The following is a 22091-nucleotide window of genomic DNA, read 5'->3' as shown; positions in this document are numbered from 1 at the left end:
CGCACCTGACTCCTGTTGCCATGCCGACCACTTGCCATGTTCTTGATCTCTTCTGCTGCATCAAAGACCTGCTATGAAGAAACGTGAGCGTGATGACATCATCACCTGTGCCATTCAAATAAAAATTTAAAAATTCATAAGTGTTTTTGCCTCTGTAACTATCAGTAACATGGCAGAACAAGATTCCTATCCAGCTGCTGATAGACAGGCAATTTGTATGGAGGCATATATCCTTAAAAGTGAAAATGTTATGCGAGAATAAGATAGCATTGACTTCCATTCATATTTTTATAATATTTCTATAATCAATCACTATATAGTCTTTTTTAAGATCTTGAGAAACATTTTCAGCTACTACTTTTTGTTGTTTTTAACTCACTGGCAATTCAGTGTTACCACTTTTTCTCAAGAATTTGGCTTGGTACATGTGTACATATGTGGACATGACAAGACATGATACTAATTCTAGTAAAGGATTTTTGAAACTTGTGATTTCTGTTTATGATTAGAAATAAGCCTATAACACACTATGTTGTGGTTGTCCTAATAAGACAGGTTGTGTTGGTTCATGTAAGGGAGGAAATCAGGATACTGGAAGAAAAACAATCTTTTGTACCACTTCATTTCATTTCATTTTGGGGAAAACCGTGTCATTAATATTGGATGGTCCTCGTCCTGATAGCCAGTGGGAAATACTAGTAAAAGTAGTATGCATAATGTAAAAAATACTTTGTCACTGGTTCCCAACCCGGGGGTCCCAACCCAAAGCTTAACGGGGAGCCACGAGGCCTTCTTGATTTTAAGGGGTGTAAGACAACCTTTAAAAAAAAAAATACATATATATATATATATATTTTTTTTAATATATATATATTTTAATATATATATATATATATTAATATATATATTAATATATATTTTAATATATATATATATAATTTTTATTTATATATATAGTATACAGTTGGCCTATATCTCAGCATTCCATTCATTTTGGTGAAGAAAAAGTAAATTAAATTGTTCTTTTTAAAGTTTGGATTATTCTTTAAGATATAAACTTCAAAAATATATCACAGAATAAGGGCACAGTGAAGACCTGAACACTATATTCACAGACTTCCCTCTCTGCTAAACAGCCTCGTCCTGCATTAGAAAAGTACCCAGTTAAAACAACCAAAGAGCCAATAGATCAATAGCTAATGTGTCATGGAGAACAAAACACAGAATGTGTCAAAAAAAGAAGGCTATTAAGTATGAATGATTGTTAAAATAAATAAAAAATACATAATACAGACAGAATTGTAAAAACATTTTTTTTCCAAATAAAAACTCATCAGTGATGCAATATTCAAAGGAAATAATCTGTTCAAAATTCATCCAAATTGCTCGTTTGATACAAACTTCCTGCAGTTATTGCGTTCACTATTTGGGTTAATCAGTTGTTCTGTACTGTTGTTGTTATGCATTGAATATAATATGAAATATCCATAAAATATGTCGCTTAGTCAGGGGTTGTCAGTTTAATCAAAGATAGAAGAGGGGTCCCTGAAGGAAAAAGGTTGGGAATCTAAGTAAGAGCAGCCGTGTTTATTTCTGTTTTAGAACGTAACCGCCATGAAACGATAACAAAATAATGTTTTATTTGTCTGGTTCAGTGCTTTGTTCTCACTAACGCCACTCCCTCTCTTCATTCACTCACACTTATGTGAAAAAGGCCCATTACCATGAGATATACCACACACACGCAAATCGTTATAAGTAATATTTGTGGGGGAGAAACTTGTACTAAAAATTTTATTCGTTGAAGGTCTTCATCTGTACAATGACCGAAAAAAAATACAAACAGTGGGTTAAATTATTTTCGCACTATTACAAACTTGAGTAGATCTTAAGATGTTTTTTAAAAAAAAGCAAAATGAGAGCCCGTTTCTGCAGGCTGAGGTGGATTATGGTGGCATTGGTGGTCTCATGGGAACGCGGGGTGGGACACCGGGGGGCCTCGGAGGCATTGGAGGTCCTCTCTGGAAGCCAAAAGGTGGACGAGGAGGAAGGCCAGCACCGTAGCCAGGCGGAGGCATGGGAGGAGGCCCTCTCATACCTGGAGGCCCCGGGTGACCTGAGAGAGAGAGAGAGAGAGAGAGAGAGAGAGAGAGAGAGAGAGAGAGACACAAAGGGTCATAATATGATCAAATCTTTGATCATTTGCTCTCACCACAGTCAAAGGTAACTACAGTAAACTACATTTCAGCTTACGAAACAACAATCACATGAAGGGGTTCGACGTTACGGTGAAGAATGGACTGTTTGGAGACTCATGGGACAAAAAAAATCCTAAACCATTAGCAGACCTGCCAACCCTGGACACATCTTTTGAGTACCACTTCAGAGACCTAGATGCATCAGATGCTAATCACTGCTGTTTGCACAATGAATTACAGTTAATAATTTGCATATATGCAGCAGTCAAACTGACAAAAAGTGAGCGATGCACTGATGTGAAAATTCTTGATACCAAAAACAAACAAATAACTGCAGATGCCAATACTGTTAGTTGGTCATTTAAGCAGAAATACATGGGATGCAGCAACTTCTAAGTCCACACATTGTGGCATGACTAACATTAAAAGCTATTGTATGAGGGAAACCATCATTGGTCAGTTTTTTTATTGCTATAAAGAGCTTATTGGTAGGAGAAGAAACCATCATTAGGTGCTTAGGTTTAAAAAAAAAAAAAAAAAAAAGGACAACTGGCCTCTTTTTGCATACCTTAAAGTAATAACTTGTACTTTGATGTCAAAACGTGTAGGGACTGGCAAGGTCTGCATCAGTTTCAATATTTATCTATTACATATTACAGCTTTTTGTCACTAAAATCTAGGAAACCAGTAACATTACATTTTTCTGTAAACATTTTCTTCTCACAAATGCATGGTTTTGTGTGGTGGCACATCCTCCATTCATGTCATATTCTCAATCATATCCTGAACTATGATCAGATTTGTCAATTGATTTCAACTCATTAGTACAGCTTGTAAAAGGCAATATTTATATATGCAACTTTGTATTTAGCATTGGGTAATATGACGGTATATAAAGTGCGACAGTAGAAATGTGTGCACTGGTAGAGATTTGGCAAAATCATTTTCACCGCTGTAGCAACGCTCACGTGATCGTGAGATTCTCACATGATCTCGTGATCACCAGGTGCCTTGCAAGGTAATGTGATTTGGGCAGACATGGAGGAGGAGAGTGAAGTTGTAAATACAGAGCAGGAAAAGGCATCTCAGCCCAAGATGAGGAAGAACTCTGATTACATGATTACAGACATTTGCACACTGTAGTTTATTTTGTTTTGTCTGCTTTTTTAATTGAAAGATGAACAAATCTTGAAGGAAAAGTCATGTCTTTTTTCTTTTGGTATACCCTTAAATACAAATTTGTGTGATTTTTATATTGCACTGAATATAAAAATCATAGTATTTATTTACCCTGGCCATAACGCCAAGTAGGGTGAAAGATGAGGGTGAAACGCAAGCATGAAAGGGCACCTGTATGAGCGACAACAACAATCTTACAAGTTCACTGCATGTCACAGTGTGTGAGATGGATCTAATAAAGTCTTGGTCCTGATATGTGTCAGACTGTGTGACATCAATTTTGAGGTATGAATGTAACGTCTCATCCAAACTATGAGCTCCTTTTTTGACAGAGGACCAAAGATTTCTCTCATGATAGTCGACCATTTCTTTTTTTCCAGTATTAGAAATAGGTTTTGACTATAGTGAAGGTGTCCTTTAAAAATTCATTGTGCTAAGATAACCCAGCAACACAATTTGGTTTACCAATAGCAGTCATGGTAGTCATGGCAACATGGTTATGTGTCAATACTACAAATCATTAAATCTATTGTGCTGGATGACAGATAGATAGACAGATGCCCAATGTCAGCTGGGATCGGCTCCAGCCCCCCTGCGACCCCGAATGGGATAAGCGGTTACAGATAATGGATGGATGACATATGTAGAAGTAAGGTTATCGACATTTCAGTTGCTCTTTCACAGACGATAATTCTTTGAGGCATTTTCCCCACAAATGACAGAGGTAGTATTTTTAAGCTGAAGGAGACACCACAGTGCTGCTTACCCATGGGAGGTCCATACGGCGCTCTGGGTGGCATGCCCATAGGTGGGGGTGGGGGCATGCCAGGTGGTAGCGGTGCCCGTGATTGATTTGACCCTGGGGGAGCAGGAGGTGGAGGCACCATGCCAGGAGGACCGGGAGGGGGCATGGCCATCTGCTGCATACCTGTGTAACAGAAACAATAAAGTCTGCAGGCGTGCTTGAGCAAAGAACTACTTTCCTAGTTTTTGAAAACAGACATAGACATAGATCTACTACATATGTAAAACTTGGTTATTATATTTTTGCACACTTGCAGCCACTGAGGAATCATTTTAAAACAACTATTACCTGGATGCATGTTGCCAGGAGGGAATGGTGGTGGTCCGGGTGGTGGCCCACCGCCGCCGCCCTGTTGGCCTGGTGCTCCTGCATTTGGAGGCATGCCCATTGAAGGGGGCATCGATGGAGGCATCGATCCAGGAGGAGGAACGTTAGGGAAACCAGGAGGTGGCATGCCTGCACAGGAATAAGTTGTATTTACAAGTTATTTTGTATTCTACTGGTACATAAAGTCAGCCTGTCTGACTGATGAATTGGTTAAATTAAATATTATAGTCATCTTAGCCAGTTTTTAAAATTTCATTAGAATCTCACAAAATGGGCTCATTTGTCAGCTGTCATGTTCTCCTTTAGTTACAGACATAACCCAAGACTAAGTCAAATCGATTTCATTATCGCCTTCTCATAAAAGAGGCATCAGTCGGAGAAGCCAACATCCATTTCCTAGATGGTTCTACTTCATCTCCTTGCCGGTAATGAAACCGGTTATCTGCTCTCATGGCAATCACTACAATCAACTACTCAACCTATAACCATTAATCAGAGGCAGCTGCTGCGTATGGAATATGAGGGTATTACAAGAGAAAAAAAACGATACCATTGATTACGGCTTTGTGAAACAAAAATCAAGAAAAGATATTAAAAGAAATAAAATTGCAGATGTATAGCTGAGGAATTTGCAGCAGATATTGTATCCTTTTGTCACATTCAGGAAATGTACTGGTTAAATGTGCAAAGCCAACAGAGACAGTATTACAATCGCCATTTTTCTCGTGTATCACACCATACAGATAAACGCTATACTACATTATGTTCTCTGTGAGCATATGACCTGAAATTATCATCTATTGAGATATTATTCTCATCTGTTGATGAATAGTGGGTGAAAATGTTCTGCACCGTTGGTTGAATAATGTACCAGAGAGCCAGAGAACATCCTGTATGTTTTATCATCTTGCCAGTGTACCCACACATATTTTGGTCATACCTGGCATGGGCATCCCAGATCCCATCGCAGTAAGAACCGGCGTCGGGGCACTCGGTGGCGGCGGAGCATCTGCAAACAGTTGATGTGGCCTGTCTGCCTGCGAGAGAGGGTTTTGTGCAGCCAGGAGTCGTTCTGCAGCCGAGCCATGCCGTTCCCCTTTGGAGTCCTTCTTGAAGGCGTAGGACACCGTAATGGGCCTGTTACAGAGGTACTGGCCGTTCATGGCCTCGATAGCGGCGTCTGATGCGTCAAAGCTCGCGAAATTGATGAAAGCATAACCCTTGGAGTTGCCGGTGTCTGGGTCTCGCATGATCTTTGGCGTCTGGAGGATCACGCCAAAGGCACTGAATGTGTCATAGAGCAGTTTCTCATCAATCTCCGGGTCCAGATTACCGATGAAGATGTTAGCACCCACATCCAGGTTTTTGTTGTGCGCAGAGGCCTTATTAACTCGAATGGGCTTGCCGTAGAGCTTTATCATATTCATGATTTTGATGGCATAGTCAGCATCTTCTTCACTAAGGAACTCCACAAAGCCATAACCTGATAAGCAGAAAAAAAGTTATCCATCTGTAAACAAGATTTTAATGGATACAAAAAGATTTACAGGGTGTTTTTTTTCCTTTTTGGGTGACATGTTGCTACCTTGATAATCACAGTTTCAGAGCATTTCAGCTGACACTCACCTTGATGTTGGCCAGTGACCCTGTCTTTTGGCATATGTGTGTTGACCACAGGACCAGCCTGCAAGAAAAGCTCCCATAGTAATGGCTCTGACACTTTCTCATCCAAGCCGCCGACATACACAGTGGCGTCTGAAAAAAATAAATAAGAATTTAAATTAAACTTGATATGGAAATTATCTTCGATGTCAAAATAAGAAACAACTTTACATGGGTTATTTGTTTTAAATAATGTCAAATGGAATATTCTGACTTGGTTTTGAAGTCTGGTAACCTCTGATGGAGATTTACTATAATTTTTTTTTACATTTTATGGAGTTAATGATGAAGTGACAGGATACTGTTCATTAACTGTTGGTTGTACACACACACTGAAACAAAAATTGCTATGTTCTTCTTTTGCTCATGATGCATTTCCATTCAACCTTATTTTAACAATACTGAACTGTCAATTTTTTTCAAAATAATGTAAGAGTTTAATTTCAGTGGCAAAGATTAAAGTCATACATAAAAGGTTACACAAAGTAACTCAGTTTGCCTGTAAGAACAACTGTAGGATAAAAGTTTGTGGGTTTCAGTTCTTTAATTAAATAAACTTCTGAGATTACAGCTGGAGGACAGGACATCAATTGTATAAAATATCAACACAGTTTTGATATGATGCTCCTAAATGAGGTGGCTTTTCTAAAAGGTTATATAATAATAAAGCTTTCTTAACTTTTACTGACAGTTCTGAATGAAGTGAACAATAATTAGTTATCAAACCTACCTGTTTAACTGTTAATAATAATACAGACCACATCTCTAGCTTATTAAACACCATGCAAAGGCACCTGAAGCACAATGAGAATAAATGTGTGACCATTAGTTTAGCTGGTCAACATGATTAGCATGCTAGGCTAACTAGCTAGCTGTTAGCCACCAGGACTTTTCCTCTGCTTCTAATATGCCAAACAACAACTAACATACTTACAATCAAACAGGAATCAAAGCTACACATTGGTTCGTATGCAGCAAACAAGTAAAACAGTATTAAAGTAGATATAACTTTAGTTAAAGGGTAATGAATGAATGAGCAGGAAGCTAAGCTAGGAAGCTAAGCTAACAAGCTAACTAGTGAGCTCCTCCATGTGATGAACCGGTTGTTTACTATGTTTACTATGAGGATAACCAGACGGCCAGCAGCGCTCATAACAACACAGAGTGAGGAGTTTGAGGTGTAGCCTACAAGCAGATTCATAAATGATGTAAAAGAGGCTGAAGTGGTGTTTTATAAAGGATGATGTTACCTTGGTTTCTTTCTGAGATTGGTCCCGCTGCCATGTTGAATGAACAACGCCAGGCGAGCGTCCGACTAAGACCCCGCCTCTTCCGGTCTGTGCGCCGGAAGCGGAAGTGATTAAATAAACCTTTTTTTTTATTTTCTTTTTTTTTTAAATAAACTCTTTATTGACAAAATAGCAAAATGAGCATTGAACAAATACAAAAACAGACAGAAAATAGCACTGACAGAAAACATAAATAAATTCATTAAAAAAATAAGATTGAATATGTTTTGTTTGAGTTCATTTTCAAAGATGATAAAGGATGGTTTATATGATCAGAACATTTAAAGGGACTATTTGTAACTTTGTACGCGCATAAATGTAGCGGGTCGTCACACATGCGCGCTCGCATATGCGCGTTCGCGTGTAGCCGCTGTACCCTCCTCCTCTGCCTGCTCGCCTTCACTCAGACAGCTCAGCTCGCTCCACCTCTAGACGTGAACGCGCGTTCACTTCACACTGCAGAGGTTTTCCGTGTCTTGTGAAGTGACCTCTACAGAGATTTACGTTGTCTTCTCGTTACCGACCGGGTGCCGGTGTCTCCGGCTGCGGGCGGAGAGAGCAGGGAGACACGCTGCAGAGCCCCGCTGCCTCAGCCTGCACTTAGGCAGGAAAAGCCAACACTAGGATCAGATCTAAATCATGTTCATGGAGAGACCTTCGTCTGATCAGCTAACATTACTGCCAAGCAGCTGAAATATAGAGTGATATTGTGGTTTTAGCTGACTTGTGTCGCCTCACTGTTTTGAGTGATGCTCGTTCAGGTATATTTAGAGCGAGCAAGCGCAAGCCCAACGCTGACTTTCGTTGATTTCACGGCCACAGGTGTCGCTGTTAAGAAGCATTTCTGAAAGTTACAAATAGTCCCTTTAAATATATGAGAATGAGATTTCTTGCAAATAATAGGATCAAATTAATAATAAACTGGAAAAAAAGTATTTCTCTGTTGTTACAATGCTGATAATTTACCTTCACAATGATGTCCAACTTGTAAGGATCATGCATTTGTGGGATGAGCAGCACAGCTGATTATGTGGGTAGCGCCCAAGAAAAATTTGCCAAAATGCTCTGCCAATGGTAAACAGTGTATTCTCCTGTTGGAATTGACTCTTGTTTTGAGTTGTTTGGTGGTTTGGATGGTATTAAATGAATAAAGTGTAAAATTGTCAATATGTCTTGTTTGTTCCTTGTTACTGATGGAGAGTTCAATCATCCAATCCACCAAAACGAGTCAATTCCAACAGGAGAATACATATTCTTCTTCTCCTCCTTCCTCCTCCTCTTCCTCCTTCTTCTTCGGCATTACTGCCAGCAACTGGTCTGGAGTGTAGATCACGATTATAACTACTCACTAGTTTTACTACTAAAGAAATTGAAAATAATAAAACATAAAATAAAAATAATATTTATATATATATATATAGTTACAAAATTACCTGAAACTTCGAGAGCTGGTCTCATTGAGTGTCTTTAAAGTGCTTCTAAAAGATTTGGAAGCAAGCACATCTGGTTGTAGATGTTTTGAATGCTGATGAATGTTTTTTGATACCTTATGATTCTGTAATTTGCTCTTTGTCTTCGTTTTCAAGTTTGTTTTATGTCTGCAACCGTGTAACTGTGCTGCTGCCTATCTTGGCAAGGACACTCTTGAAAAAAAGAGATTTTTAATCTGAATGAGTTTTTACTCCTGGTTAAATAAAGATTAAATAAAATATTGAAATAAGGTGTATTTCCTGAAACAATTGAAAATATCATATTTCCTTATTTCTAACATTTTTCCTTTTTTTTTAGCTATGTCAAGTTACCTCCATAAAAACACAGCTTTCATTAGTGCAAATAACACATATACTATTAAACGATTACAAATAATACTTAGACTTACTTGATCTTAGTTGTGTACTAAGCAGTGAAATAAGTAACATGACCAATTAATAAACATTTGTATGAGCCATTTTATTACATCATATAAATCTACTAAAAGTATAAACATGGAATACAAAATGTTCATAGAAAATACATACAATAAGGGGCCTCAGAAACACTTTTATAAAACAATACTGTATAGAATATGAAACATATAAAAACAAAACTTAATAAACACATCATGCATCGAAGCCAAAAGATAAAAAGCCCATTTTTTTTAATAAAATGGATTGCAAAAAAATATATTGTTTAAAAAAGCCTTCATTGATAATGATCACAAAGAAAAGTCAAAGGCATTTGTAAGAGGAGAGCTCTGAGATTAATGGCTTGTGGTCAAAAATCACACACATAATAAGCATCTAAATTAGAAGAAAAATGAAAAACAAAACACAATTCAAGATATCCAACCTCATTCCTGTAACAACTTTTTTTTACCAGCAAATTGGTTCATGGGATGATACAATCACTGGTGAATTCAGAAAACATATCTGTAGATAAGATTCTGGGAGCAGGAGTGAACAAAAGTGAAAAGGAAAATGTGATAATAACAGGGTTCGAGCTGCAGAACTGTGAGGTCAAAGTGTTCGTTGTATCAGTTCAAAAGTCTCTCTTAACTTTTCAGTATATCACTGAAGAGGGCTGCAGGGTATTTGCCAAGAAGACACAATTACGTGGAAACATTTTCCTGCTTGTGCTGCACACATATTTTGCAAGCTGAGTACCAAACAAAACAATATATAATGATTATAAATGTATACCAAAGGTAGTAAGATTTAATAAATCCTTCATAGTCTAATATCATGTCAAAAATGTAAAGAATAGTTTGAAAACATTTATACCACTTTCATGTCTGTACTGTAAATATTAATGGTGCCTTCAAATGAAACTCGGGATCTCGTGTTTACAACATGGGAAGTCATGTAAACGATATGCTTGGCGTTCAATGGAATGCAAAGGCATATTGACAGTGGAAAAAGATTAACTTATTATGTACCAAAAAATTTACTTCGATGGCCTCATCCATTTTTTACAATGTCAACAAACACGTCACAACTCGTGAACTCGGAGCTTTCAGAAACTTTCCACTCACGAGGTCATGAATACCACAAGAGGGGGGCGTTCATATGGACTCTTCTTGTGAACATGGTAAACACGACCCTATTTGAAGGCACCATAAGCAACGGCGAGCAACTGTTTCCTGCCGGCTGTTGCCTTATATTGAATGGACAGATATGAGTGGTATCGATCTTTTCCACTAACTCTCCGCCAGAAAGTAAATAAGCGAATTTCCCAAAATGTTAAACTATTCCTTTAATAATGTAACAGTTATATAGCATGTAATCTATCATTTTAACTTCACATGAAGTTACAAAAAACATTGTAAAGCAAAGTAGAACATCCTTTAAAGACCTCATTGAATGAAAACTTTTTACATGTCGAACTGTTGCGTTCTACCAAGTTCATAAAGGCACAATGATCCCAGGGAAGAGACACAGCAATAAAACTGGATCTAGCTTTAATCATACTCCAACTCTGCTTCTTTGTTTTTCTATTCGCCGTCTCCCCTAAATTTAGCGTAATCAGTTTCTGCTGTTGATAATCAAGCATTTAGCGGCGAGAATGAGCCCTCCTGCTGTTTAACTCGCTGCCCGCATTTCCATCCAAACAGAGCCATTCATTATCAATTTACCTCTCACTTCCATTACATGGGGTCTTTAAAAGGCTACCCACTGAAACGCCTTCATCCGTATAATGTATTCAATACATTTTAGATACATAGAGAAATATAACATTTACAGTATGAAACGAAATCAGCTCCTTCAACATAAAAAAAAAACATTTGAAAGGTGATAAGTGCGAGTAACATACTTTGTTTTTTGCCCATGGACACACACACCAGCTAACAAGCAGATTCTGCTTCCAGTATGTCAAAAAAAACATAAAACCACAAGTGCTGGTACTGTTTTGTACAATGACTCACACGCGATGAATCAGCTTGTTAAAAACAAAAGATCCCTCAACTCATTTTTTTTTGGCCTTCACATTTTACGCCCAATCGCCACTATTCTTTGTTTCTGTGAGATCCCAACCTGGGCCTACGTTTGTTCAGAATTAAACAACTTTACTACGCGACATGCCCTTTGTGTGTGACACAAAATCATTCGCAACATGAATCCCTACTAGACTGGGCTTCATTTCCCGAAATCATACTCAGGCTAAAATGATATTAGTCCATAGAGTTACAGAAGGACTAAGATTGTCTCAGCCTCCGTCTACCATGCCACAACTCTTCTGAACTCCTCTAAATGAAGCACATGACAAACACAACCTGTATAACACAAGAGTAACTCAAACGTCTAAATGCAGATCCTTTAGTTGATAGCACACTGAAAATATACATTCAGCTAGTGTCATGGTCACCAAGCATACACACTAAAATAGTCAAAAGCCTTCATGAACAAAAAGAAAACATAGTGAGGGTTCAATATTTGATTTTTTTCAAAAAAACCTGAGCTGCTGTCAGAGCCATCAGTCACCTGCTGACGTTTTAGCAAAGTACCCACAAATTATTACATGAGCCAATAAGAAGTATGTTTCCATGCTTTCTTGAATTCTGGTATAATTTGAGGATGTAGTTTCCACATATTCACACTATATTCTCATTACAACAGGCAGAACAAGTTTGCGTACGGGTTATACGGTGGTGCAGTGATGACCTATTTTTGTAGGCCAAACAGGAAGTTAGCATCTCACTAGTTTCCTCAACAAAAAGCCAACGGGATTTTTCATTTGGGTTTTGGATTATTGCCGAAAATAAACTCTGTGGCAAACACACGTTTATGATACTTATACGTTTTGTTCCGTCAGACAATCTTCACAAATGACCTCTACTTTTATGATTTTTGACTACAACACGGTCGCATGAGCGCGAGTATACACAACGAGGCTGTAAAGGCAGGACGAGACGGCATGATGACGTTTAGTGGTCTCATTTAGTCACTTGTTAGCAACCGCCTTTTTTAAAGTCACATAAAGGCTTCAAATTTCACAAGTGGGGTATTTATTGATGTATTTTATATCGTAGAACAAAACGTTAAAATCTCTTCGGTTTGTGTTAACCAAAGACCTTATTACAAGCATCTAACTAAAAACACATTTAAAAAACCCATTGACTTCCAGGCGAGGGAACCGGAAGTACTAAAATGCTAACTCTGGGTTTTGGGACTCATTCCTGCACCACTCTATTAGCTGGGATCTTTTATCCTCTTGCGGTTTTTGTGGTGATATTTTAGAAACATTGTGTTAACTAATGGACACAGGGTACTTGTCATCGAGGTTTTAAAACCCATACATGTTTCTACCTTCACTTGCCAGAGTTCAAAATACTATATGCAAGTAAACACACCCAAAACATGAAAGAAAGAAACTGTGATGACCCATACCTTGATAAAATGTGTTTAGTTTGATGGGTCATATTAACTTATGTCCCGTACATTCACCGATGAAAGGCAGGCTGTGTTTCTGTAGGTCTACTGCGAGTTTGAAATAATGAAAAAGCATGTAAACCCCAGTCAGTTGGAATGCCGAGCAAGTTTACAGGTATTTTTTTTTTTAAAAAGCACTGTTATCCTGTAATCACTAGGCACAAAGAGGTAACGGCTATAGTGGCAAGTGTTGGTTTTTATGGACGGATGTGCATACTGTAAGTCAAGGCCTGATCACCTGGTCCTCATAACAAAACACAAGATACGAAACCTAAAAAGTTCAGACAAAGCACCTTTATATCTATGAAGTGATCAATACTGTTACCAGGAATCCTACGGAGCGTGAAGGCTTGTTTCCACAACGGACGGCAGGTTTTAGTGCGAGGGCAGCGTGGCGGTGTTGGCTGCATTGAGTTGGCCCACCGCTAACATCAGGATGTCTTTCTTCTCTTTGTAAAAACGCAGTTCTCTGCCCGCCAGCCTGGCGTCCTCCAGCTCGCGCTCCGTCGACGCCACCTCCTGCGCGATGGTGCTCGCTACGCTCTGTTCTCGGTTCACCCAGTCGGCGGCCATCTGAGTGCGCATGTCGTCATCCAGAGCCCGGTGGGAGTAGTGAGCCAGCACTTCCTGCAAATAGAATAAGAGAGAGAAAGATAAGTGAGACTTCAGTAAATCTTTGGCCGTGGCTAAAGGATATAAAAATAAAATCATGCGATATTGGTAGAGATACTGATCTTTAGGGGTGGGAATCACCAGAGGCCCCACGATACGATATTATCACAATACTTATTCACAATATGATTTTATTATTTACTACTGTAATTTTAAACATTTTGCGATATGTTGAGTATTGCAATAAGATATATTGTGATTTATTACCTTTTTTAAACTGCAAATTATGCAGTTTGTCAACATCTGTTTTATCTAATAAGATACAGTTTTCACTCTGTTCATCTCAGAGTTTTCATTCACATATCTTGAGGTCAGAGGTCAACGCCCCTATTTAAATGGCCATGCCAGTTTTTCAAGCTAGCGTGACATGGTTGATATCAATCGATTCCTTAGGTCATATGATACCAGTATCATCACTCTAGGTTTAAGACTGAGCCCACTACAACCTCCGGCCGGCGGATTGTTGAGAGGTTAATAGTTTATATAATAAAGGATCGATCCTTGATGTCCATGTATCGATACTATATTGCCACGCTAAATATCACGATACTAAGCTATATCGATTTTCCTCCCACCCTTATCGATCTTATTATGAAGATTGTGGATCTGCCAGACACAATTGATCCACATTAGATACAGTTTCTTCATCACTCTAAAATTTTGTGTTTTGGCTATCAACACATTAATTTTAGTCCCAGTGGGCCACCAACTTTTAGCACAACAGCAATCCTTGGTTACCTCACATAAAATGGGTCCGACTGATTCCACACAGGCAGATATGATTTGAACTTGCTTCACATGTCAGCTGTGCAGCCGAGGGGATAAAATATAATGCAACTACAGATGTTTTTAAAGGGACAATATGTGGGATTTGGTGGCATCTAGTGGTGTGGTTGCAGATTGAAACCAACTGAACACCTCTCTGCTCACTCCTCCCTTTCCAAGACTGCGGTAACGTGAGCCACCGAGTGTGAAAACGCCGTTCGCCTCACACTGAGGCCATCCTTACCACAATAACACTACTTTAGAAGCAATGGAAGTCAGACTGCAGCTGGAGGTACCACAGTTTTGCACTCTGCGGCTCACGTTACCGCAGTTTCACAAGCTTGAGAACTACAGTGGCCTTCAGGTAATGTAAAAATGCAAAAGGCTCTCTCTAGAGCCAGAGTTTGGTTTGTCTGTTCTGGGCTACTGTAGAAACGTGGCGGCGCAACATGGCGGGCTCCGTGAAGAGGACCCGCTCCCAATATAGATATGAAGGGCTCATTCTAAGCTAACAGAAACACAACGGTTCTTAGTTTCAGGTGATTATAGACTAATGAAAACATAGTTATGAATATTATATTCTATTTCTACTAATAGATCCCCTGAAATGTTACACACTGGTCCTTTAAATCAATCTTTTTGGTAGCCTGTGTTATAATTTAGAATGCTCTTCTTCTGCACTGATGTTATTTTCCAACCGCTGCTCTCCAGCAACGCTCCCAAAACTGTTTAATCTGTCTAGACCAGTCACGCCATTGTTGTAGGGAAAGATTTGGCATGTTTAGGAAACTTGATGAAAAGTGATGAAAATCACTACTGTACTTGGATAATTGAACCCATCTGTGAGCTGAATGACGGTACCTGTCGGGAACACTGTCGTTCTCTCATTGCTTTGAGACTCCCGTTCCAGTGCAGCAGCTGGAACACAGTCATCAGCTCCTGACACACAAACAGGAGTTAGGATGAAACTTGCTTCAGGACACTCAATATGTAGCGACTCAGTATTGCAAACCAAGCATGCTTCCTTCAGATTCCCTATTTACAATTAGACATAGGGTTAAGATGTTCTGGCTTCAAGCACCATGCTGTTAGTAAAAGATAAACAGGTCACATGTGTGTTCAAACTACTGTATGCTACCTCACTGGAGGAATCTCTTTAAAAAACATTTATCTGGTCTATATAGCTCTATAACACATTTTAACACAGCATCTGGGCTCAAACCTTGCCAGTGCTATTTTCACACTGCTCTGGTGCGTCTGAGTAGCATAAAATGGTATCTAACGCTGCACAGACATTCCTGAATTTGTATGCACCTGAAACTCCAGCATGGATTTTCCTTTGTTGGACTCAAGCATGAAGCGAAACGCCCCGATTCCTGTGTTGGGATTGTCGGCCTCTTCTCGGTTTCCCTGTAAACAACAACAACAACTAGTTAATGTCAGCGTGCCGTGTTGGACCAAACAACAGTTTGACAAATACTGGATTTTTGGGTCAATATAATGATGAGAGATCAATGAGGATATGAAGAGAGGATGTCTAAAATGTGTGATGTATGCAGTATGAACATTTTGGTTGTCTGAAATAATATGTGTCCTTGAAGAAACTTTCTCCAGAGATTAAGTGCAGTGGTTTACAATGAATTTTACATATAGGCCACCTTGGAAAAAGTGTAAAATTTTAGGAAGAAAATTTCATGGCAAAGTAATGAAATCATTTTTTTCCCTTTTTCTATAAAATGAAAAATGTTGATCAGTGTTTCCCAAAGCCCAAGACGACATCCTCAAATGTCTTGTTTTGTCCACAACTCAAAGATATTTAGTTCACTGTCATAGAGGAGTAAAGAACCCAGAAAATATTCACATCTAAGAAGCTGGAATCAGAGAATGTTTTACCTTTTTTTCTTAAAAAAAAATGACTCAAACCGATTAACTGATTATCAAAACAATTGCAGCTCTACATGACTTACATTGAAGGACGCCAGGGCCTCGTTGACGCTCTTCTCAATGAAGTCGTCTGTGATGCGTCGAGAGGGATGTTCGTTGAAAACAGAGTTCATCAGGGCGATCTTGGCAGCGCTGCGTCTCGCCTCTGCCTTGGTGGGACAGAACTGTCGAACAGGGAAGAAAACATGAATTAGTGGTCAGAATACAATAAGAAGCACAGATATGCAGTCAAAAGTATAAAGACAGCCAGTGTTTATGGGGAGTAAAGTTAGAAACTGTGTGCACAGACTTTAATTTGCATCCATATTTGGTATGTCATGGTTACAGGCATGTTGGGATGAACTTGTAACATGGCACTTGAGTGACTATTTTTTCTTACATTAATCGTACGGTATGAAGGGTTTCTCAAACACACCGATTTTAAATCAAAAGAAAGCTCCATCTCTGTGATGATCTCATTACATTGGTGCTAAGAAAATGCAGACACGGTACCTGGAAACTTCCGAAGCAGCTGCCTCCGGGAAGGCTGACGTAGCAAACGTAAGGAGGGCTGCTGGATGGGACCATTTCATACACAACTAGAGCTCCGTTCCGCAGGTCGGCCCCTCTCGTCAGCTTCATCTGCCAAAACTCCTGTAAGGCTTCCACCACGTTTACTGGAGAGATAAAAGAAGCCTCGTCACACAGTGTGGCATATCAACACTCTATAAAGCGCCATTAGTCCCCGACTGTGCTCTGCAACATCCTCTCTAATCACAAAGATGGAAAGGGTGGGGGGAAGGTCATCTCAAGGATGCCAGGGGTTTTTCCTGAAAACATTTAGATGGCTGCTTAGAGGAAACTCTGCACCACCTCAGAGGAGCTGCTTAAAGAAACACTCCCTCAACTCGACACTTTATGTGTGAGAAAGTTACATTCCTTTTATCCAAAAGAAAACAACAACAACAAAGAAAAGCAGTAAAAAAAAAATGTGCGGCCGAGTCAGAGATGATTATTTGGGTTTGGATCTGCAGGGAGATGTGAGTTCAGCCAACATTACTCAGGGCTGGTTGACTTCTGTTAGCTCTGAGCTCTTTCCTGCTGAGCTCTCGCTGTTTGATACGAACGTAAGCAGCCTGCTTCTCGTTCACGTACGGTGCCTGGAGCCTGATCAGTGTGTTTTAGGGCTGCAGCTTTTGAGGCCTCTGTACTGTAAACAAGCTGAAATACACTCTGACATCAGATATATAAATCCCTAAACTGCAATCCAAATAATGTTGTTGTTGCTCTGCACTGTGTGTAAAAGTAAAGTGCTCACTATAAACTGTTCTCTTGAAAAAGTAATAACTTATGTGCTATTGAAAACAACAATTTACTCTAAGTGCTATTAATAGTGACAGTTCCTCTCTGTTGTATTACTTTCACAACAACTATACATCAATCCATTGTGTACTCTGTTTAAAACATTATAAAACCAGGGCTGTCAAAGTTAAAGTGATAATAACGATAATATTCATTTTAAAGCCAATGACAAACCTTCCTTTGAGGTACATTTTGAACAGATTTAATCACGATTAAATATTTTAATCGACTGACAGCCCTATATAAAACATATTATTTATAATAAGTATCATTCCAACAGTTAACTTAAGCTGGTGCTAGATGCATGATGAGCCATGGGATGTACAGAATATGCATTACATTTTACTGAAATGTTTCCTTAAATCAGGGACCACCCAGAATAGGCTCAACAAACCAAATTCAGCCCCCGATAAAAGCTATTTTTGAGCATGTAAAGGGACCAGGGCAATGAAGATAGAAAGACAGGAAATACTGGGAGATAGTGGAGGAATACACGTAGTAATAATGCTGAATCGGACTCAAACACACTGGTATCAATCAGCACATATCTGACACTTGTATCGCAGGGAAAAGTAAAAATAAACTGATATCAAACATGGTAGGAAATGGGCCTTTTTAAATCATTACTGACAGAATGACTTCACTTGTCTTAATAGTCTTAAGACTCTTGGGTTTTATTGCAAATTAAGTCCCTTGTAATGGCATACTTATAGCTATACCACAGGAAAAATTGAGAAAACACAAATTACAATATAGTGTAAGGGGAATAATTATCGCCAAATGCCAAACTATGACATATTTTTTCTGTAAAAATGTGATAATCTACCTAACACACTTTCTTAAATCACAAAATTGGAGCAACACTAAGACAAAAATGTCGACAGTATTCATGGTGCTGCCAATGTTGGAGGTGTTAAGTAGCCTAAATGGGATAGAGGCTGTTAGTCGGGAGCACAGAGGGACAATCTTTGGGAATAAATCCTATTAGCAGCAGACAGGAACACTTCAACAGCCAACATTATAGCAGATTTAGGTGTGATGTTAGTTTTATGTATATAATGTGTTTTTCCTGTATCTATACTGGCTTATTTTATATTAATATTAGTTTTTTTAAGTTTCTTTGTACCGAGAATGTTATTATTGGGGACGTTTGTGAATGTTTGTTCTGTTGTTTTTAAAATGAACAAAAAAACAATAAATATAATATTGAAAAGAAAAAAGAAAAGATGGATAAACTCTATTTTGCTCAATTAAAAAGTGGATAATTTAACCCACTACATCTTTTGCTATACTGACAACAAGTAAAGCCCCCCTTTGTTATTCAGTTTGACATTACAGGACCAGTGTTGTACTGTGTCCAATGGAGGTATAAAAGCTTATTGTTGGTTAATGTAATCCCCCCAGAGAGCTGTGGTACTTAATCCTGTAATGAAGTGATTGAAGCAAATCTTGCAAAAGCTGTGTAAATATCAAAGGAAGACATTTAGCATCAGATGAAAATCACCAGGTTAAAACAGTATAAAGTTTGTATTTCTTTTTTCTAAATATTTTTATGAGAGCTACAAGTTCTTTTAACATGGTCATGGAGCATATATACTGTATATTTGTATTCTGGGGGGTATCCTTCCTATGCAGAGGGTAGTTTAGTTTATTTATTGACAACACTGAGGGGCATTTTACATTTTAATAATTTATTTATTTATTGTGTTGAGTTGAATGTTGCTACTTATTTTGTACTTTAATTACCTCCTGCCTTTTCTACCTTTTTTCTTTTCTGAAAGCTGACTTCAATTCAATTCAATTCAATTCAAATCACTTAATTTGTCCCCGATGGGCAATTGTAGAGGCTCGTAGAGTAGTACTAGTAGTAGTAGAGAAAGAAACATGCTACATTCCTGTAAAATACATGTTTGTGTTAAATAAACAAGATTCAAGAGTTTTATTTGCCATTTGCACTTTTAAGTACATTGTAATTCTGAGCAGTTTACACCAAGTCTACTAGTACTACTAGTACTACTAGTAGTACTAGTAGTACTACTAGTAGTAGTAGTAGTAGTACTACTAGTACTGAGTTTAGGATAGTTTTTTCCCAGAATCTCTCCCATTCAGTGACTTAAAAAAATAACATAAAATCAAAAAAATAAATAACTATACAATATATAATCTCTTGTACTACTACTACTACTACTACTAATAGTAGTAGTAGTAGTACTAGTAGTAGTAGTAGTAGTAGTAGTAGACTTGGTATAAACTGCTCAGAGTTCCAATGTACTAATATGTGCAAATGGCAAATTAAACTCTTGAATCTTGAATCTAGTATATTTAACACAAACATGTATTGTATAGGAATGTAAAGCATGTTTTTTTCTCTCTCTGTTGCTAATCTTCCAAAACAAATGGCGCAGCTAAAAGTCTCCTTCTGCTCCTCAAAACTCCTCCAGTGTAACCTGAACAATGTGACGCATATAAACATCATTATCTGCACATTAAACACAGCTTCTACCACCACTTTACCGTGGTACGTTAACGTTTACCTCTGCCGTAGCCCTGTGTGTGCTTGGCGAAGCTGCGGACCACCGCCTCCACCGCCTCCTTCAGCACCGCCGGGTTGGCTGGGTTGCCCTGGTTACAGTGGCCGGCAGCCCCCGGCCCAAGCCCGGATAGCCCGGCTCCGATGCCTCCGTACAGGCTGTGGAGCTGCAGCAGCGGAGGCGGCGGAGGAGGCCCGCAGCCGGACATAGCGGCGGCCAGAGAGGCCGGGGAGGACAACAGCAGCGGCGGCGGAGCCATGGCGATGGGGACCGTCACCCCGGGCCGGAGAGACGAGGAGCGGAGCGTCCCGGTCCCGGTCGGTCCTGAACCGAACCCGATGCCTGGCTGCAGCCGATGAGGGCGGATACTGTCCGGGATAGATTCCATTGTCCCGACGTCACGTCTGCGGAGAGTCCCGGGCTGGATTAGATGTTGTACCGACGGGTTTCAGGTCTCTGCGGGCTGGATGAACAAAGTGTTAGCGGGGTTTTTGTCAATCACAGCCGAGAGAAGAAGTTATAGGATGTTGATTCGACACATCTCAGCGCTGCTCGGAGCTGCGGAGCATCCTTCACTCTCTGGATTAGACTGTAAGGATGTCACTCAGAGGAGGCGTTCAGGGGCTCCTCGTACTCTACAGCGTCTGAAAGAACCATCACACTATACTAGGGGTCAGCAACCTTTACTAACAAAAGACACATGTTAGGCAAAGAAAAAGAAACATTTGATCATTGTGATGAAGGTAACACAGCTTATAGTCTAAGTATATAGTATATAAGTCTAATGCAGTGAGGGCCAAAGAGCAAATGTATGAGAGAGTATTAGGGCCACATTGAGGGAAAAAGCATCTGAGATTTACAAAATAAAGTCATAATATTACGAGAATAAAGATGACATTTAGTGAGAAAAAAGTCATAATATTACGAGAATAAAATCATAACTTTACCAGAAAAAATGTCTTAATATTACGAGAATAAAGTCATACATTTATGAGAAAAAAGTCGTAATATTACGAGAATAAAGTCGTAATATTACAAGAATAAAGTCATAACTTTACGAGGAAAAAGTTGTAATATTACGAGAATAAAGTCATTACTTAACGAGAAAAAAAGTCTAAATATTACGAGAATAAAGTAGGAACTTTACGAGAAAAAAAGCCGTAATATTACGAGAATAAAGTCGTAACTTTACAAGAAAAAAGTTGTAATATTATGAGAATAAAGTCATAACATTACTAGAAAAAAGTTGTAATATTATGAGAATAAAGTCGTAACTTTACGAGACAAAAAGTCGTAATATAACGAGAATAAAGTCATAACTTAACGAGGAAAAAGTTGTAATATTACGAGAATAAAGTCATAATATTACGTGGAAAAAGTCAGAAGTTTACGAGAATAAAGTCGTAACTTTACGAGGAAAAAAGTTGTAATATTACGAGAATAAAGTCATAGTTTTACGAGGAAAAAGTTGTAATATTATGAGAATAAAGTCATAACTTTACTAGACAAAAGTTGTAATATTACAACAATAAAGTCATCATTTTACAGAGTTAGGAAAGCGATGTTTAAGTCAGACCTGATGTTGCCTTACACATAATAGAATGATCACAGTCACTCCCACACAGTGAGGTTTACAGCTTATTGATTAAACACTGGTATCGGATCGGTACTTAGTATCGGTCAACACCCGTAGCCCAGGTATCGCTATTGGTATCGGGACTGAAAAAGTCGGATCAGTGCATCCCTAATATAAACCAAATTAATTTGATTACAAGAGATGATGGTAACCTTGACTTTGACCTTGGCACTGATTTACTATTTTACCAGGTACACCTTTATTGTTCAATTCAATCCAGTTTGTGATTGCATTTTGTAGAGTTTATAATGTTACGTTTTTATGGAAATTATGTCAGAAAAGTTTTAATTCAACTCTGTGGTAATTGTTGAGGCCATAATTAGTGATGTTGGGTTGA

General features: G+C 38.7%; 3 protein-coding genes across 4 annotated transcripts in view; 1 reads left to right on the top strand and 2 right to left on the bottom strand.

The window, feature by feature from the left end:
• Positions 1-22091, top strand: part of LOC141754781 (type-4 ice-structuring protein LS-12-like) — a 409136-nt gene that overhangs the window by 378335 nt on the left and 8710 nt on the right. The window lies entirely within an intron of this gene.
• sf3b4 (splicing factor 3b, subunit 4) overlaps positions 1783-22091 on the bottom strand; it is a 54459-nt gene continuing 34150 nt past the window's right edge. Inside the window, exons 2-7 of the mRNA XM_074614050.1 lie at positions 7422-7484; positions 6136-6264; positions 5450-5992; positions 4471-4638; positions 4144-4305; positions 1783-2116 (exon numbers count right to left, since the gene is read on the bottom strand). Of these exons, the coding sequence (XP_074470151.1) occupies positions 1947-2116; positions 4144-4305; positions 4471-4638; positions 5450-5992; positions 6136-6264; positions 7422-7455 (1206 nt within the window). The 5' untranslated portion in view covers positions 7456-7484 and the 3' untranslated portion in view covers positions 1783-1946. The remainder of the gene's footprint in view (positions 2117-4143; positions 4306-4470; positions 4639-5449; positions 5993-6135; positions 6265-7421; positions 7485-22091) is intronic.
• Positions 9396-20717, bottom strand: lix1l (limb and CNS expressed 1 like). Its single transcript, XM_074614051.1, has 6 exons — positions 20122-20717; positions 16739-16902; positions 16270-16410; positions 15617-15712; positions 15164-15241; positions 9396-13492 (listed from the first exon to the last, which is right to left on the bottom strand). Exons 1-6 carry the CDS (start codon positions 20504-20506, stop codon positions 13241-13243), a joined length of 1116 nt encoding a protein of 371 aa, XP_074470152.1. The 5' UTR covers positions 20507-20717; the 3' UTR covers positions 9396-13240.

This window comes from Sebastes fasciatus, chromosome 17 (assembly GCF_043250625.1).
Source record: "Sebastes fasciatus isolate fSebFas1 chromosome 17, fSebFas1.pri, whole genome shotgun sequence".
Taxonomy (NCBI): domain Eukaryota; kingdom Metazoa; phylum Chordata; class Actinopteri; order Perciformes; family Sebastidae; genus Sebastes; species Sebastes fasciatus.
This window is presented reverse-complemented; position numbering and strand designations above follow the sequence as displayed.

What these genes read in the sequence shown, in the direction of transcription:
- lix1l (XM_074614051.1), bottom strand. Translation starts at nt 20,506, where the DNA reads ATGGAATCTATCCCGGACAGTATCCGCCCTCATCGGCTGCAGCCAGGC. An exon ending in CACACAGGGCTACGGCAGAG is followed by an intron (nt 16,903 to 20,121) that starts GTAAACGTTAAC and finishes TTATCTCTCCAG; the next exon opens with TAAACGTGGTGGAAGCCTTA. An exon ending in AATCCATGCTGGAGTTTCAG is followed by an intron (nt 15,242 to 15,616) that starts GTGCATACAAAT and finishes TTTGTGTGTCAG; the next exon opens with GAGCTGATGACTGTGTTCCA.